Below are 17,842 nucleotides of genomic sequence, written 5' to 3' on the forward strand. Positions count from 1 at the left end.
AGTAAGGGGGAGATGTTTATGGCGGGGTGGGAGGTTGAGGCAGATCGCCTGGCGACCAATTTTGAGCAGCCAGACACCAGGGCAATTAGAAGAGCACACCGAGGAACGCTGCACATCAGAGAGGCTTTGAAAAACAGTTTCATGACTGACCAGGCTACGGTGTGACAGTTGTGTGTGTTTGTCCTTGATGCAAACCCACCCCCTTTGGCGAATGTACTTCCCTGAAAGCCAATCCCCCTCCCACCTTCGACCGCAGCTGGCACAGGAAATAAAGTCCCTATTGTTCTGAATCCATTCATTCCTTTTTATTAAAAAAAAAAACGTGAGATCACTGACTAGTAAAAGGAAGCTGGGTGTACAAAGGGTTTGATAACAGTGTGGGGTGGGGGAGGAGGGAAGGACAAGGCCACATTTCTTATTGTAGCCACACTACAAATCAAAGCTGTTTGAATGACAGCCTTCTGTTGCTTGGGCCATCCCCTGGAGTTGAGTGGCTGGGTGCCCAGAGCCTCCCCCCATGCGTTCTTGGGCATCTGGGTGAGGAGGATATGGAACTTGGCGAGGAGGGCAGGCGGTTACACAATGGATGCAGTGGGGTCTGTACTCTAGTTGCTTTTCCTGCAGCTCCACCAAATGCCTCATCATGTCCGTTTGCTCCCGCATTAGCCTCAGCATCTCCTCCTGTGTGTTCCGATCATACTCACTTATGCTTTTCTGGCCTCTGCCACCGAATGCCTCCATGCATTCAGTTGTGCCCTATCAGTGCAGGAGGATTGCATGAGCTCTGAAAACATGTCATCGTGAGTTTTTTTTTTCACCTCCTAATCTGCGATAACCTCAGGGACAGAGTTGATGCGGGGAGCATAGAAGCATTTGCAGTTGCAGGGGGGGAAGAGGGAGAGTAGACTTTTAAGAAGATAAATTTCTGAGAACAGAAGGGAGACTCTTTCACAGTGAATCAAGCAATTTACAGCAGACAGCACATGTGTTTTAGGTACAAGGTTGCATTTTGCCTTTTATATTGGGCGCCTGCCAGTATGGTGACACATCACACATGGCTGGGCAACAGAATTCGGTTTGCAGGCAGCCATGGTAAGCCAAAGAGTATATGGGGTTGGCTTCTTCTGTGTTCATAACATGGGGGAATGGTTTCAAACTGCAGCGCCCTCCTTTCCCATTGCAACCAATGCCAGTTGTGTTTGCCATTTAAAAGGAGGGGCTGTGGTTTTGCGGTGGATGTGCAGCAAACCTTCCCCCCCCTCCCCATGTGGCTATTCTCTGGGATGATCCCTTTTAGCCAGGGCTGGCTCCAGGCACCAGCGGAGGAAGTACGTGCCTGGGGCGGCACATGCTAAGGGGTGGCATTCCATCCATTCTTGGGGCGGCACAATCCGGGTGGCTTTTTTTTTTTTGCTTCGGCAGTTTGCTTGGGCGGCAAAAATGGTAGAGCCGGCCCTGCTTTTAGCAAAGCACAAACAGCCAACCATGCCCAGGGTCTAATGTGTCAGGGATCAGCAAACAGAGGAGATTACTGTTCCCTTACAAAACTTCCCCTATTTCAACCAGGTGACCATGAATGATATCACTTTCCTGAGGCTGACACAGAAAGATAAAGACTGAATGTTGCATGAATGCAACCAAAACCCAGGACCATTTACTGCCATGCTTTGTGCTGCAGTGATTCCAGACCACTTGCTAAATGGCTTGGTGTGGGAAAGTGTCTTACCAAGGAGAACAAAATAAGGCAGCACTCCCCAGAAACCTTCTGCAAAGGCTTTCAGAGTACCTCCAGGAGAGCTTCATGGAGATGTCCTGGAGGATTCCCGCTCCATCCCCAGATACATTAACAGACTTTTCCATTAGCTGTACTGGCCATGAATGAATCCCAATTGCTCAGGGCAAATCAAACATTAAACACTATTGCTTTTAACCCCTGTAGTGTCGTTACAAATGTACACTTACCAGAGGTGCCTTCTCCACCTTCAGGGTACAGGAACAATAGGCCCTGGGAGGATATTGGCTCCAAGGTGAGAAAAAGGTCCTGGCGGCTGGGGAGAATGGATTCTCCACTTGCCTGCTGTGCATTCTCCTCCTCCTCTTCCTCATCCACAAAATCCTCATCTGTGTTGCATGAGGCTACCACCTTGCAGGAGTCCATGGAGAGTTTTGGGATACTGGTAGGGTCCCCCCCTAGAATGGCATTCAGTGGATCATAGAAGTGGTATGTATGGGGCTCGGACCCAGCACAACCATTTGCCTCCTTTGTCTTTTGGTAGGCTTACCTGAGCTCCTTAATTTTCATGCAGCATTGCTGTGCATCCCTGGTGTAGCCTCTGTCCACCATGCCCTGTGCGATTTTGGCAAATATATTAGCATTTCTTCTGCTGGATCAGAGTTCTGCAGGCACAGATTCTTCTCCCCATCCTGTGTCTCCTGTTCACTCCATGCTGGAGCTCGTATGCAATTCTGCATGGTCACCTGTGCTGCTGACCTTGCCATGCTGACCAAACAGGAAATGAAATTCAAAAGTTCCTGGTGCTTTTCCTGTGTACCTGGCCAGTGCATCGGAGTTGAAAGTGCTGTCCAGAGCGGTCACATTGGAACTCTGAGAGGCCAATACCATCAAATTGCACAGCGCTGCGTCTACACTACCCCAAATTAGTCACAGGAAGGTCAATTTTAGTGCTTCTCCCTTCATCGGGGAGGAGTACAGCAGTTGATTTTAAGAGTCCTTTATGTCAGTGGAACCGGGTTGGTTGTGTAGACGCATTCATTATAAAATCGAGCTAATGCGGCTAAATTCAACCTAACCTTGTAGTGTAGACCAGGCCTAAGATCTAAAAGCATGAGTCTTTATGGAACCCAGATTGCTTAGCTCAAAGACTGCCATGGACTCATAAACCTCTATACATGGTCTAACCACTAGAGGGGGAGAGTGAGCCACACGGTGTTCACATGGGTTGGAAAAGTAATGTCTGAACTCAGACTTTTTCTAATGAGACAGAATATTTGTACATATAGTGGGACTATTTAGGCCTTGTACGTTCCAAGGCACTAGTACAAATGGGTTAGTCATGACTGGTGGAGGGATTTGTCCATGCTGCAGGACATTTCTCTGCAGGTGTAATAAGCAGAGGTAACAAGCAGACCTTCTGTGACCCTGCCCAATTCAGCCATCAAAACAGAAAGCTAGGTGAATGGGGTTAATGAAGCTTAGGCCCCATGTGATTACAAGTGCCATCAAACTAAAAAGATAACAAGACATGTAAGGGGAAGAGGAGACAAAGGCATGCTACCATGGTACAGTCCTAGGCCTGCAAAAGTCACCATGGTGGGTAGCCTGGGGAGAAGAGAGAAAGAGCTCAGGAGAACCCAAGTACAAGTTGAGGAGGTTCTCCTAAGGTTATCAAAGAATTGGCTGAGTTGAGAAATTTGGCTGATGGAAATGAGCCTCACGTTCCTTTGACAACACCAGCCATTTATCGTAATGAACTGCAGGGCTACCTGTGCTGATATCTAAAAGTCTCTGGTTCCCCAAGTGATATGGTCTTTTTAATAGTGCAGTAGGGTTGTAGTCTCACCTGCCAGTGTGAGAGTCCAGGCAACAATCCTGGATAGGACACAACTGAATAGGAGTTTGACAGTCTTATCCTAGCTCCCATTAGAGCACATCACAAAACCATCCTGCAGTTAAGAAGTCCATCTGAGAGAGGCCCAGTATCCGTACAGGAAGCATAACTCAGATTACAACTCTGGTGAACTGAAAGAGCTATGGTAGGCGCTTGTACAAGAACTACCATGTTACGCTTGACTCAGATCAGTCTCTTAACCAGTCACTTTCTGGAGCCTTTGCAGTACTGAGTACTTATAATTTAAATTCCTTACACTGATTTACTCTCAACTTTTCATACAAAACTACTTTTCCCCATGTAATGCTCATCACTAAGGGCTGGTCTACACTGGGGGGGGGGGATCAATCTAAGATACGCAACTTCAGCTATGTGAATAGCGTAGCTGAAGTCGAAGTATCTTAGATCGATTTACCTTGGGTCCTCACAGCGCGGGATCGACGGCCGCGGCTCCCCCATCGACTCCGCTGCCACTGCTCGCTCCGGTGGAGTTCCAGAGTCGACAGGGAGCGCGTTCGGGATCGATATACAGCGTCTTAACAAGACGCGATATATTGATCCCTGATAAATCGATCGCTACCCACCGATACGGCGGGTAGTCTGGACGTACAGTAAGACATTGGCCATAAAAAGCTTTGGTTTGCACCCAGCAGACTTACCGAGCCTTCTCCTCAGCAACTGAGAGCTGGTCCTGAAGAGACTTCTCTTTATTCTGAAGAACCTTAGAAACAGCAAACCCATTAAATCACCCTTGCTTCGGTTTCTGTTTCATGTGTTTTATATCTCAACAGTTTGATTTTGTTCCATAAGATGCTGAGGGTATTTTCTCTACAGATCTGCTTCAAGAACAAGTTGGTTGCATTGGCTGCCAAAGCGAGGGTAAGCAAATGAATCAGACAAAAGACTAAATTCAGCGAACCCACATAGCTACAGTTTGGGTTTGACAACAAGTCACGGATGTTCAGTAAATGACAGTGTGGTACCCGGAACTCTGCAGAGAAAAGCGAAATCCCCAGAATGTTCTCTGGATCAGTTCAGAGCAATCCAGGGGCCAGGGTAGTTCCTTGTGAAACTAAAACAGCATCTCAGTGGCTTGCCCACCAACTCCGTGCCATGCTCAGCCCCTGCCTTCCAGCCCTGCCCATCCAAGAGCAGTGTTATTCCCCACCCCAGAGAGGGGACCCTGGAAGCGGGAAGGCTGGGCAGATCACTGGGGGGAATCATCCATTCCAGGTGCAGGAGCCAGCCCCACAGCAGCAGTGAAGAGTAGCAGCACTGGTTGCCCCACCGCCCACTCAGGTTTGGCCCCACGACCCTCCATTATGATTGGAGGGTGGCATGTCCAAAACTGAGTGAGTGGTGTTGTGACCTGGTCCCCGGGGATCACTCCAACACTCAGAGAGGCCCTGCTGCCCCTCCTTCCTGAGTGGTGCTGTGACCCCCAGCACCAGGTTGCAATGCCACCCCAGTTTTGGTCCCATGGCACCTACATCATGATGGGCCGGTGGGGCAAACCTGAGTGGGCATTGGGGTGGAGAGCGCTGCTTCTCCTTGCTGATGTGAATGGAAAGCACTGTATGTAAGGTGCATCACTGCGGGCACCACCGTTCTACACACTCAGGACTCGACTGTGCACATGACTGTGATGAGGTGCCTACCCCACACTCACCCTGCAGGGTTTTATGCAGGTCAGATAGGCCAATTAACCAATTAGGCAGATGATTAAGGAGGTTCACCTGGGCAGGAATAGATGAGGCCTACAAAGTCCAGGAGCTGAAAGCAGAAGCTGCTGGGAAAAGGCAGACACTCTCAGGAGAAAGGGAAGAGCGAGTGGGGACTGCAGGCTGTAGTCACTCCCTGGGAAGAGGGTGGAGGCTCTGGGAGCTAATAGACCCAGGAAGATAAGGGGAACCAGTAGTAGGAAGCAGCCCAGGGCTAGAGCAGCAAGGCCAGAAAAAGAGCTGAGGGCCGCTGGGCTGGAACCTAGAGAAGAGGGTGGGCCCAGGTTCCCCTATCAGCCACTTGGCAAGTGGCACTGAGGCAGTGAATGGGAAGACTGCCTAAGACTACTGAGGACCTAAATCCCCCCCAGAAGGAGGGAACATGGACAGTGACCCGGCTGGAGGGCCGAGCCATGAAGAGGATGCTGCGGTTCCTGAGGCTGCGAGAGGGACTGCAGGTGGACAGCAGAGACGGAGTGACACTATGAACTGTGGATGGGGGAGCATTGGCCTCGAGCTAATCCCCAGAGTACCAGGAGGATGCGCCAGTCTGGCAGTGAGTGATGCACCGTGTGACAATGGCCATGGTAAAGTTTATCGGTTCAGCCATTATGGTGCTATTCTGTCACTCCCACTCTTCCCTCCACACCTCCCAAAATCGCAACAGTTGTTTACAGTGGGAAAAGGTGTGTTGTTACTGTCCTAGAACTGCAGAAGCTTCTGAAGAGACCCTATCCCCACTTTCCAAAGTCCCTTTGGATGGACAGCAAGGCTCAAAAATTTCAGCCCAAAGACAAGTGTTGGGGAGAGCTATGATTATGTCTTTAATATGATTAAAGGCCCCATCTGACATGGCAGCCTAGTCATGCTAGGTACGGTTCAGACATGCAGCAAGAGACAACTCTTACCCCACTGAACTTAACAATATCAATAGACAGGAGGACAATAGACAAAGGAAGCACTGCACCCTCACCGTACAGACGGAGAACCAAGGGACACAGTGACAGAGCAAAAAAACAAACCCAGGTTTCTGGAGTGCTAATCCAGTGCCTTAATTACAAAATCCTTCTTCTGTGTTACAGGTTGAATTATGTAAGACATGCTACCTTTAGGCACTTTATCATGTGGAAGTTTTACCTGGATTACTGCCTCATATTCTTTTATGGATTCCTCCAATTCTCGGGTTTGGTGTTTTATCTAAAAAAAGACAAATTCAGGTATAATTTCATGTGACCCATAGGCTACATTACTCCAATGCCCTTTGTCTCAGGTTACCATTGAACAGTGCTACAGATAGCAAACTGCACCCAGTGTGACAGCAGGAATTCAAGTTCTTTACCCAGGAACGCTGGTGAGAACCAATTTTCCCTTTACGTTGCCTGTATGGCAGCATGTGCTCTTTAAGGTTACTATTGTGCAATGAGCTTTGTCTTCATGCAGTTCATTGCAGGATTGGGGCTCCAGGGTTTATTTTTACTACATAAGTGTCTGCTCCAAAGCCAACTGAATGGATATTGCACTGACTTCAATGGGCTTTGGAACAGGCCCTAAAGTTCTAAATTATGTAGACGAGAGGGTTGTGCCTAACCTTGTATATAAAGAAATATGGGTGAATTTATTGTTTGTGAAAGGTGCTAGTTTGATAGCCCTGAAGACTGTAGCCTTCTGTGTATTCACACACACAAAGGAATTCAAAATACTTGGCATTATTAAATGCTAATGATAAGTGCAATAATTGCTACTTACTCACTCATCGTTGCTTAGAATTACTTTTTTTGCAAAATGAATCAGTGATCTTTAATTACAGGTGAATAGTAAAGTAATGACTTGTTACTTGTGCTTACTAAGAATGACTGAAAAGCAGTAAATATTGCTTGGGAATTATTAAATCACTTCTCAGTAATGCAAATATCTATACAGAACGAAAAATTATTTAAGCCCATATTGTTCCCTCCACAACAGAGGGTGATTCAAACTGGGCAGAACTCCTCTAGTGGGAATTTCTACTCTCCCAACCTTCAAGGAAAAACCAACATGTCAACTAGCCAACAGCTGGTGCTGTAGGGACTCAAATGTGAAAAAAGTCTCTGTGCAAACTTTTGATTAAATGTTTTTATATTCACGTTTCTAATGCTTGGTTTCATTCCCATCTCTCCAGTTATGCTTTGCAGAGCACCCCAAACATTCCTCTGCTTCGTTGGTGTCACATCCTTCAGATACACGTGGACTATTATTATACCTTCTCCCCCAGTCCTTGTTGAGTCTAGCTATGTATATGTAAGCAGTCCATTCCCTCAAGCCCCAAAATAGTTGTACTTGCTAGTCTCTGAATTCCTTTCAGTTAATCAAAAGCTTTCTGGTTGTGCTGTGAGATATGCCCCCTCCATACCATTTAGAAAGGAGCCTTCCAGTTCTGTGAAGTGATGCCTTTGAGTTTGCAGCCCAAAGTTGCACTGGGTTTTTATGCTAGATGACAAACAATGCTGTTGATTATTTTCTCTAGGTCTCATTCAGCTTTACCCACTTTCCAAAAATATCCTTCATATTGCGTACGAGCTGTAGTAGCTTGTATTGAAGGCCCAGCTAAGACCCTGATCTACCTGCATATACACCATGGATCATATTCAGCTAGTGATATTGAGTTATCTATGCACTAACATGGCTTGCTAGCCTAAATAAATAATGCCTAGATAAATGAGTTTACTGTACCTTTCTGAAAATCTCATCTTCGACACCAAAAGCCAGTTTGCATTCCTGTAGCTTTTTCTAATAGGAGACAAACATGCCATAAATATGTTCTGATAATACAACTTCCTGGCCAACAGTCCCTCCCCTGACCCCCAAAAACATACACTTCCATACACCACTGTGGTTTCTTCTAGCCAAGGAAGGGAAGTCTTAAGCCCTCTCTTGAATCCGTGGCACTGGTATGAGTACAGTGTTGCTACCTGCATGCTAGCTGATCTAGACACAGCTTTAGGTATCTTTATACTTTTCCCACAATGTTCATATCCAGGCTGGTTCAGAAAAAAACTACCCAAAGCATCTCCAAAAGAATATTCACATGGCTGAGTCCTCTCTTCAGCCTTGGCATCAATTGCAATATTCTTGAGTAACAGAATAAGGGTAAAAAAAAAGTCTTAAATGATTATAGTGAGTGGTTTCACATGCTTCCTTGATTTACATCTAACAAAGACATATAGGGCCACATCCTGAACTTGTGCGGCATCAGAGCTCAGTTGAAATCAATGGAGCTATGACAATTTTTACAGCAATGGAGGAGTTGGGGCACAAGCTGAGATTTATAGAGGTCCTAGGGGAATGAGGTTCTCAATTCCCTCTGGATTTCAGGCGGAATTGGGCACCTAACTCACTTGATCTGACAAAAATGACATTTACAGGCATCAAGTGCCTGACCCCAAACCACACTGAGGTCAACAGAAAGATTCCTACTGATTTCGCTGGGTTGTGGGTCAGGCCCCCAATTGCTTTACATGAACTGGATCCTTTTGTGTTTCAAGCATTCCTCGTCACTGGTTGCAGCTCTACTCACCCCTAGTTTGTGGACATCAGCCCAAAGCTGCATGTGGCTGCGCTGGCTGGCTCTTCTCGACACGGTCAATGATGAGTTCTGAAATCAGATGGTGCCATTGTACTTCAATTGCTGTAGGGCCAAATATCTTGCATGCAAGGAAAGTCATTACTCTTCCAACAAATGTTGCTGTTATGGGCCTGATCCTCATCTAAGCATAACTCCATGGAAGTCACTGGTGTATAAGGGGTGTGAGATCACTTGATTCTCCTCCCACTTACACTGGTCTGAATCAGGAGTAATTTCACTGATTTCACCAGAGTGGTAACAGGTGCTGATAAGAAGCAAATCAGGTCCATTATCTCTGCTGGCGCCAGGCCAGGTGGGACCCTGGAGTAATTCAGACCATCCCACCATGGAATTTTTCTCCAATTTCTCAGTTATCAAAAGGGAAAGCGGAGATCCATAGATGCTTTGCTTGCAGTGTAAATGACCTGCACCTGACACTCAGACTGGTATGTAATTGTCAATATGCATGATCTACAATATGTGGTAATGCCCTGTGGTCTCCATTGCTATTTGTAGGTACTGTCTGTAGGTGAAGCCAAATTACTTCTACTGTTGTGATCTATTCCAGGGAGCTGAGGTGGAACGCAAAACACATGTCTCTGCAGATGCACATACTATGGACATAGGCTTGGGGGTAAAAATTTCAAAAGCACCTAAGTGACTTAGAAGCCAAAGTCTCTTTTTAAATGTCTCTTTTTATTTGAATTGACTTTCAAGTGCTTAAGTGGCTTTTAAAAATGGTACTTTTAAAAAAGTAGCTTTTGAAAATTTTCCCCTTTTAATTAAAAGGATGCAATAATTAATTGCAATAAACAGATGAATGTAAAAGACATGTAAATTTTTATTGGGCAAGAGAAAAACTGATGCCAGGTTTACACTAAAAAATTAAGTCAATCCAGCTCCATTGCTCAAGAGCGTGAAAAACCCACACCTGTAAGCGATGTAGTTCAGGCGACTTAGCCCCTTAACCTGACCCAGCTACCTCCGCTCAGGGAGGTGGATTAACTACAGTGATGGGAGAACCGTCCCACTGATGTAGCAAGTGTCTACACTGACGCACCACAGCCGTGCTGCTGCCATGTTTCTAGTGACAACATATCCTAAGAATGACTGTACTACCCAGTGGTTAGGGCACTCCCCTCAGACACAAGTCCCTGTCCCAATGAATAATTATTTCTAAAGAGCAGAACAACTTCAATTAAGAGAATTATTTTTTAAAAGTCTGTCCCGAATACCTCATGGCCCAGTGGTTTGGACACTCTCCTAAGACATGGGTTCAAACCCTGGCTTTACATCAGGCATGCATGTGTGAACCGGGGTCTCCCAAATCCTGGATGAGCGCACTAACCACTGGGCTAAAGGGGGGAAACAGTCTGAGTTTTTCATGGGAAAGGATTTAGGCACCTCACTGCAGCACAGGGCAGCACCTCACTGAGCTCTGATGCCGCACAAGTTCATGGCTGTGAACCCCACGCAGAGATAGGCGCCTCCCTTCAAACTGGGCTTAAGCATCTAAGTCCTCTGAAAAGGCGTGGTTTAGGCTCCAACCCTCCCCTTGGCACTTCATAATGGCTGTCTTAGGGGGCTCCCCACTCTGCGTGTGAGCCTTGGTGTATCCTATTCTCAGGTGCCTCGCTCCTCCCAGGCATTGGACAGAGAGCCTGGGCACCTAGCTCGGGGCTGTGGATTCCACCAGGTGACAGAGTGCCTAAAAATTAGGTGCTACAATGCTGAGTCTAAGTCCTTTAGTATCTAAACCCACAAGACAAAGAGTGGAAGAAAGGAGGGATTATTACCCCATTTTATAACTAGGGTCTTGAGGGCAAGAAAGATCAGGTGACTATTTCAAAGTCACATTGGGAGTCTATAAAAGAGCTAGAATTGACCCAGGTTGCCAGGTCTCTGCCTTAATCAAAAGACCATCCTTCCTCCTTTAGGAGGAGAGGATGGGTAACCAAAAACTATTAGCATGTTTGCTATCAAAGTCCATCCTAGTGAAGAGAGCAGGCATTGGTAATACTCAGGATATAGGCATGTCATAGTGAACAATAGCACACCCTGCTCTGGAGGACCATGTCCTCTAGGGCAGAGGCTGAAAGGTAGCAATAATTCCCAGCAGGCTTTACATATGCAAGATCTTGCAAAAGCTAAGCCAGATTCTGCAGGATTCATCAGACCAAGCTTCCCCTGAGGTCAAAATTCACTTTGATGTCAACACAGAAAGGAATGATTCAGGACAGCAGGATTTGATCTAATATGGTGCCCGATTCCCCCCTGCCTTGCACTTCGTGCCATCCTTGACACTTGTGCAATGTAGATGTAAAATGCATCTGTTCTGATCTGATGGTGTTTTAAACCCACTCAGAGGTGTCAATGACGGCCCAAGGTGTAAGGCATGATGGAATCAACCTTGGGGACTGAAAGGAGAGCAGCAAACTGGGTATTCCGAATTATGAAGGGCATCAGGAACACCGTTCTAATCCTCCTTTTTAATCAATCCCTGACTTCATCAAATAAAAGGACAGCAAGTGTCTAGTTCAGATTCCATTGACACCAGGGGAGAATATTCACAGCAGGGAAGGCCAGGTGGTTTGGTAGCTAGGGTGCTGGAATGGGAGTCAAGAAAACTAGGTTTGATTCCCACATAGGCTGCAGATGTGCTGTGTTACCTTGGGGAAGTCACAGAATCTCTGAGCATTAGTAAGCTGGTGTGGTGAAGGTGAAATCCATTAATGCTTGTGAGGGTCTCAGATACCATGGTGATGCAGGCCATATAAGTAGCTACACAGATCCCTAGCTTTATATTGGGATATCTCCATTGACTTCAGTGGAGTTACACTGTGCAAATCCAAAGTAAGAGAGACCGGACTCGGTCCTGAACACTGAAACACTGTGGCTGGATCTTAAAAAAGACTTAATAACTGTGTGATCAGCAGCCACATTTGTGGCTATACAAGCTAATAGAATAAAGCTAATCAGCCTGCACCCCTTGGAGAGTGTGTGTGTGTGTGGGTAGCTCCCTGTATCTGGGGAATGGAAGGCGGTATTGAATGAATAGTATAAGGCAGAGGGGGCTGCTAACCCATTTTATTTGCAAACACAGCTCAGCACATTGCTGTGCATGATTTCCTCCAAACCTCTTAGGTGCGTTACTGGATTGTGTTACATCTCATGGTTTTATACATACATGCTGACAAGTTGTTTATCTTTTGTGCTAGAGTGAAAAGGAAACAGTCCCAAGGGGCATATCCACTTTTTCTACATACCTCCTCCGAGAGCATGAGAAGCCTCAAATTTAAATCTTCATTGTCCTTTTCCTGTGGGAGGAACAAATATTCCTTGATTGAAATGCAAAGGGCTTGCCGCTGGCTCTGTGGACTGGATATGGTGGCTGTGCAAACTGACATTTCAAATATCAATGGCGATGGGGTACATAAACCCCACATTGGTTTACAGGAGCCTGAGCCCAATTAACCCACCTGCTTGCACCATGAGGGAGGGCCAGGCTGAAGGTGAAGCCTAGATGAGGAAAAGATGGGTGGCGCCATAAAAAGAGGAAGCCCAGAGCAGAAGGGGGTTGCAGGGAGAGAGGGAAGAACTCTGTAGTTCCTCTCTTGGCACTAGAAAGGGGAGAGGCTTGGGGGGCAAGGAGGATGCCCGGGCAGAGTTAGCTGATCCTTGGGATCCTCACCTGAGTAGAGAATTCTGGCAGGAGGCCAGGAGAGACACACAGCAGCCTCTGGGGTGCAGTAGGCTCTGGTGGTGAACCCTGATAAAAAGGCAGGATCTAGATTTCCAGGGAGGGAGCCCTGGGAGGTGTTCAGTGGAGGAAAAGAACAAGGGAAACTTATGAGGATGACAGGTCAAGCCCAAGGAGGGCAGAAGTTAGGTTAAGTTGTACTTTTGGGAGTATCCAGGGAGCAGCCCTGTGAGTTCTGGCCCTGAAAGAAAGCTGAACCTAGGACATCTCTGGGAGAGACCTGCTGATGGGCTAAGGTAGGAAGATGTCCAGGGAGGCTGCAGTAAGAAGTCTGTTAGAGCAGCTCATGGCTGCTGGTACCCTGGGCTAGATCCCAGTGTTGTGGGAAGGTCTGGGTTCCCCTACCTGCCAGAGGGGAAGGTGGGATGAGGCCCCTGATGTAAGAGGAGGTGGATGATTAAAAGCCTGAGAGAAAGGTGTAAGGGCTGCAGGGCTGAAGACCATTTGTAGGGACATTGGATTCTTATTTGTGGTTCTGTTACCCCAGGTGGAACTAAAGCATAACTTGGTCAGAGGGCTGAGTTGCAAGAAGAGGAGGGACCACCGCAGGACTGGAGCAGCTGTCTGCGGAGGGTGCTAGAGAAGAGCTGCTATGCTATGCCGTGCCACAAGGGGGCATGCTAGTGGTGAGTCAACCCTTCTATAGAGTGTGTTACTTTGTTAGTTGTACAATACAGGAGTTGCTTTGAGCTGCATCTGCCTAAGGTGGGGTTCCTTGCACCTTCCTCTGAAGCATCTGGTGCTAGACACTATTGGGCCTATTGTTACCCTGCTTGCCAATGTTGAACTAACCAGTTAGTTTGTTGCTTTCTGTTGGATTCCTCCGAGTTTCCAAACTAACACATATAGATACAACTTGTGGGATGGGACAAAAAAACATCATCACTCTGACATAAAAGTAAGGACGGGGATCACACCTCTCTGGTCTGGGACAGGAGAATCAGAAACTTTGTATAGAGATTTTAATAGCAAAGTACACACTTTCTGAGATAAATCCATTTTTTCTTCTCCTTTAGAAACACTGCATTTGAATTTTGCACTGAAATCCACCTGATTATTTTACTTGCTTTCATTCTCATTTTCCAGGACATCTCATACCCATATGTTCTAACAAAATTAATCTCAGAGACTTTATTTTTAAAACTACAGCAATAATAATAAATAATAATAATAATAATAATCTGTTTTATTATTGGGATATATTCTTCTGTTAGGTACCACTTATTATTGTTGCTGTTAATAATAGCATAGTGTCCTAAAAGAGTAATCTACACAATAATAAAACTGTAGTTGTTGTTAATCTTATTGAAATAAGAAATGTGGAATAATTCCATTATTAGGTACAATGTAACACTACCAGCTTCCTGAGGTAAAGTTCCTTTTGTGAGGCTGACACACGCTCCTCCTCCAGAGTTTTCTTGGCTGTTTGGATCTCTGCTTCTAAAAGCGTTTTCATGGTTTCTGCCTGTTTTATCCTGTATGCATCAGAGGGGAAAAAGAAACTCAAGACAATAAAATTATAATCCAAAGATTGCTAATGTAGCAGTTTATTACAGATTCTCAAAGGCTGAGCTAGATTGTGAAACCCTAGCTGACACTTATTTATTCATTTCAGTTTATCATTGATGCTTCTGACTCTTTCAGCATACTTTAAAGGTGGGGTTTTCAGAAGTACCCAGGTGATTTAGGAGTACTAGTGCCATTGACTTTCAGGCTCAAATGTAAGTCTATGAAGCAGCACTATGAAGCAGCAATTCCCAAATGGTGGGTCATGACCCCCAAAGGGGGTGGCACCATCAGCAGATGGGGTCGTGCATGGAGGACCCCATTTTGCTCCACACAGCATGACCTTGCATGTGTGCTGCATGAGAGGTCATGATGTATGGAGGATGCCATTTTGCCTACAAAATGGCATCCTTTCTGCTGTCTGGGGTCCCCGTAGGAAATAGTTCATTAAAATGGGGTTGAGCCAGCAAAAAGTTTGGGAACTCCTGCTATACAGCATTGGGCATATACAATGAACAAGAGGGAGAAAAAGGAACCAACCAATCATGGGCAGGGATGTCATATACTATGGTGAAAGACAGGCAGTTGCCCCCCAAAAAACTTTTCATGGGTCTATCTGCTCTATTATACCTTCCACTTTTTGCACTCTCCCTCTCACCCAGACTTTCACCGTAGTCATTAGGAAACAATAATTGTCTAGCTTTTCTTTTTTGTGAGGCTATTTGGGATGGAGAATGTTCTGTTTGCTGACACAGCTTTGCCCGCTCCTGGAATTTTGGTGAAATTCTGCCCGGAATAATGGACTGTCAAGATGATGTATTGCTCACCTAAATTGAAGTCATGAACATGTATGCACACGGAAGGAGAACAACTGTAATAGATGGCTTGGTGTGAACGTATCTCCCTCTAGCAACTGGTCTCTAACTGTACAATCTGTGACTATTGCACAGATAATGGATGGAGATGTTTGTGTGGTGCATGAAATGAAAGGAGGGTGGTGAAGCACTGGAATGGGTTACCTAGGGAGGTGGTGGAATCTCCATTCTTAGAGGTTTTTAAGGTCAGGCTTGACAAAGCCCTGGCTGGGATCATTTAGTTGGGGTTGGTCCTGCTTTGAGCAGGGGCTTGGACTAGATGACCTCCTGAGGTCTCTTCCAACCCTAATCTTCTATGATTCTATGAAAGAAAATGCCCTAGTTCTGAGGTATGCTATCTTGTGCATTCAAAGGCTTTCCACATCACAATCCAGGATCTGCCAACAGCCTTTGGTAACAAAATCCGTGTTGCATGGATAGCTGCAGTGGTCCAAGTGCTGAATTTGCAACAGGGCCCACAGAGTTATGGGGCCAACTAGATGGAGTGGCACTCCAGCACTTCACCTGGTGCACAGACTCACAATGCCACTCACTAAAATTTGGCTCCACCGCACCACTGTTGGGTGGCGGGGTAGCTGGGCCAAATTTGAGTGGTATTGAGACCAGGCACACAGGGGTTGCAATGCTGCTCAGGTTGGCCCACTCACCTCTCCATCATGACATGGGCAGCCAGGCCAAAACTGAGTGGCACTGCGGGCCCATGCACCAGGTCATAATGCCACTCATCACTCAAATTCAGACTGTGCTGGGCGAGTGCAAGGTGGGCACTGACAGCGAATGAAGCCTTTGGGAAGCCAGGATCGGTAGGAACCACCCCAGCCCAGCTAGGAGCGGAGCACTGAGCTGGATGGGGAGGGAAGGGGGCGGGTGCCAGTGAGTGGCCAGGAGAGGCCTGAGGGTGCTGGGTGAAGGGCTGTGAGTGAGTTGTTGGGGGTCTATGGGTGAGTAGGGAGTGTTGGGGGGCAATGGTGTGAAGAGTTCAATGCAGTGGGGAAAGTTGTGTGGGATGTGGGGGTGTGGGGTGAGTTGGGGGACCAGGGGGCTTTGGGGGGCTATGATGTTGGGGTTAAGCAAAATTTCTGATTTGGGAATTGGGAAGGGGGCCCCAATCTATTATTGCCCCAGGATCCTCTAGGGTCTTTTTATGTGCTGACACTGGGTGAAGATGCAGAATCACGTGAACCCAGGTCTCCTGTTCTGCTAGGGAGCCTGCAGCCAGGCTGCTCTGCCTGTAAGCCAGAGGGCAGGGGCTGAGGCCAGGGGACCCTAGGAATGTGAAGGGGGCAGTATCCTTAGAGCCACATCTGGTGTCCAGTGCTGACCCCGCTGGTTCAGGAAGGTGGCAATGGGATTGTTCTGCCTCCACAGTGGTGAATCAAGTCCTAATGTCATTTTGGCAACTTGTCAATAACCTGTAAATAACAAGGGTTAGGAAGAAACTTTCCCATTGCTGCCCATGGCAGGGGTTCTGCCTCCTTTCTCTGAAGCGCTTGGTACTGGCCACGAGAAGGAGCCCTGGTCCGATGCAGCGTGGTAAGTAAGTCACTGGCAGAGGCTCATCCATGGCACAGAACAATACTGATGGATGATGGCAGGGGCAGGGGAAACTGAAGCCCAACCACTGCATCATTTCATTTTCCCCTTCCCTGTGATTTCAAGTAATCACTTAGAGGCTTAACTCTGAAATCTGTGCCCTACCAGAGCTGATCTCCTGCATGCTACGCATGCAACCCCTGGGTGCTGTGGTGTGTTGCTCGGAATTGATGGGCTGATGGCCCGGAATTCTAGTTGTGCAGATCAGTGAAATATGTAGTTAGAGAAATGTGCGTTACCAAGAAATACTCTGCAAATGAATACAAGGACATGAAAGGCAGGGGGCAAAGATGGGCCAGTTGACCTAGACAGCTTCTACTTACTATCTTCCCAAATCTTTCCCCTTATCTTAGCTCATTAGGGAAAGTGCAGATCTGGTCTTGCTCAAGAGTGTTTGAGTTGTTGGCATCCTTGGACATGTCATCAATGGATGGGATGTTCATCTAAAACCCCAGGCTGTTTGCCTTTACCTGCTGAGCTTGGCTTCCATGCTGCTCATGGCTTTTTCTACATCTCCAATGCTAGTTTTGATATTGTTCCCTTCCTTACACAGACTTTGAAGTTGCTTTTTCAGCAGCTTGTTTATGTGTTGGGACTGGAAGACTGAGTCACCTGCTGCTGCTATCCAGATGTCCCTAGCACAGATACAAAAAAAATTCTCAGCGTCAGAAAACTCTACCCCATTCAGATACCATGCTGATGAGGGTAGAGTAAATGCCTAGACCAGAAATTTTCAAACTTCATTGCACCGCGACCCTCTTCTGACAAGAAAAATTACTACATGACCCCAGGAGGAGGGACCGAAGCCTGAGCCCATCCGAGCCCTGTCAAAGCCCAGGCCTCAACACCCCCGGTCGGGGGACCAAAGCCAAAGCCAAAGAGCTTCAGCCCTGGGTGTGGGGTTTGTAACCTGAGCCCCATCACCCAGCGCTGAAGCCCTCAGGCTTCGGCTTCAGCCCTGGGCGATGGGACTCGAACTTTGACCCTGGGTGGTGGGGTTCAGGCTTTGGCTTAGGCCCAGCAAGTATTATGCCAGCCCGGGTGACCCCATTTTGGGGCCCTGACCCACAGTTTGAGAACTGCTGGCCTAGAGATATAGGGAGATGCATTTGATTACATTCCAGGGGTGTGATTTTTCCAAAGCACCTAAGCAACAT

At 47.0% G+C, this 17,842-nt stretch overlaps 1 protein-coding gene across 5 annotated transcripts in view; it reads right to left on the reverse strand.

Annotated features, from left to right (window-relative positions):
- The window catches only part of LOC135973347 (uncharacterized), an 80,318-nt gene that overhangs the window by 18,209 nt on the left and 44,267 nt on the right, over window positions 1-17,842 (reverse strand). For 2 of the 5 annotated variants that reach the window (XM_065556224.1, XM_065556225.1), the window contains 7 exons: window positions 17,156-17,320; window positions 14,069-14,186; window positions 12,218-12,268; window positions 8,904-8,981; window positions 8,060-8,116; window positions 6,488-6,547; window positions 4,289-4,350 (listed from right to left, as the gene is read on the reverse strand). In XM_065556224.1, coding sequence (XP_065412296.1) covers window positions 4,289-4,350; window positions 6,488-6,547; window positions 8,060-8,116; window positions 8,904-8,981; window positions 12,218-12,268; window positions 14,069-14,186; window positions 17,156-17,320 — 591 coding nt within the window. The remainder of the gene's footprint in view (window positions 1-4,288; window positions 4,351-6,487; window positions 6,548-8,059; window positions 8,117-8,903; window positions 8,982-12,217; window positions 12,269-14,068; window positions 14,187-17,155; window positions 17,321-17,842) is intronic. The other 3 variants (XM_065556227.1, XM_065556228.1, XM_065556226.1) reach the window with 2 other exon arrangements.

The sequence above is a fragment of the Chrysemys picta genome, chromosome 9 (genome assembly GCF_011386835.1).
Source record: "Chrysemys picta bellii isolate R12L10 chromosome 9, ASM1138683v2, whole genome shotgun sequence".
Taxonomy (NCBI): domain Eukaryota; kingdom Metazoa; phylum Chordata; order Testudines; family Emydidae; genus Chrysemys; species Chrysemys picta.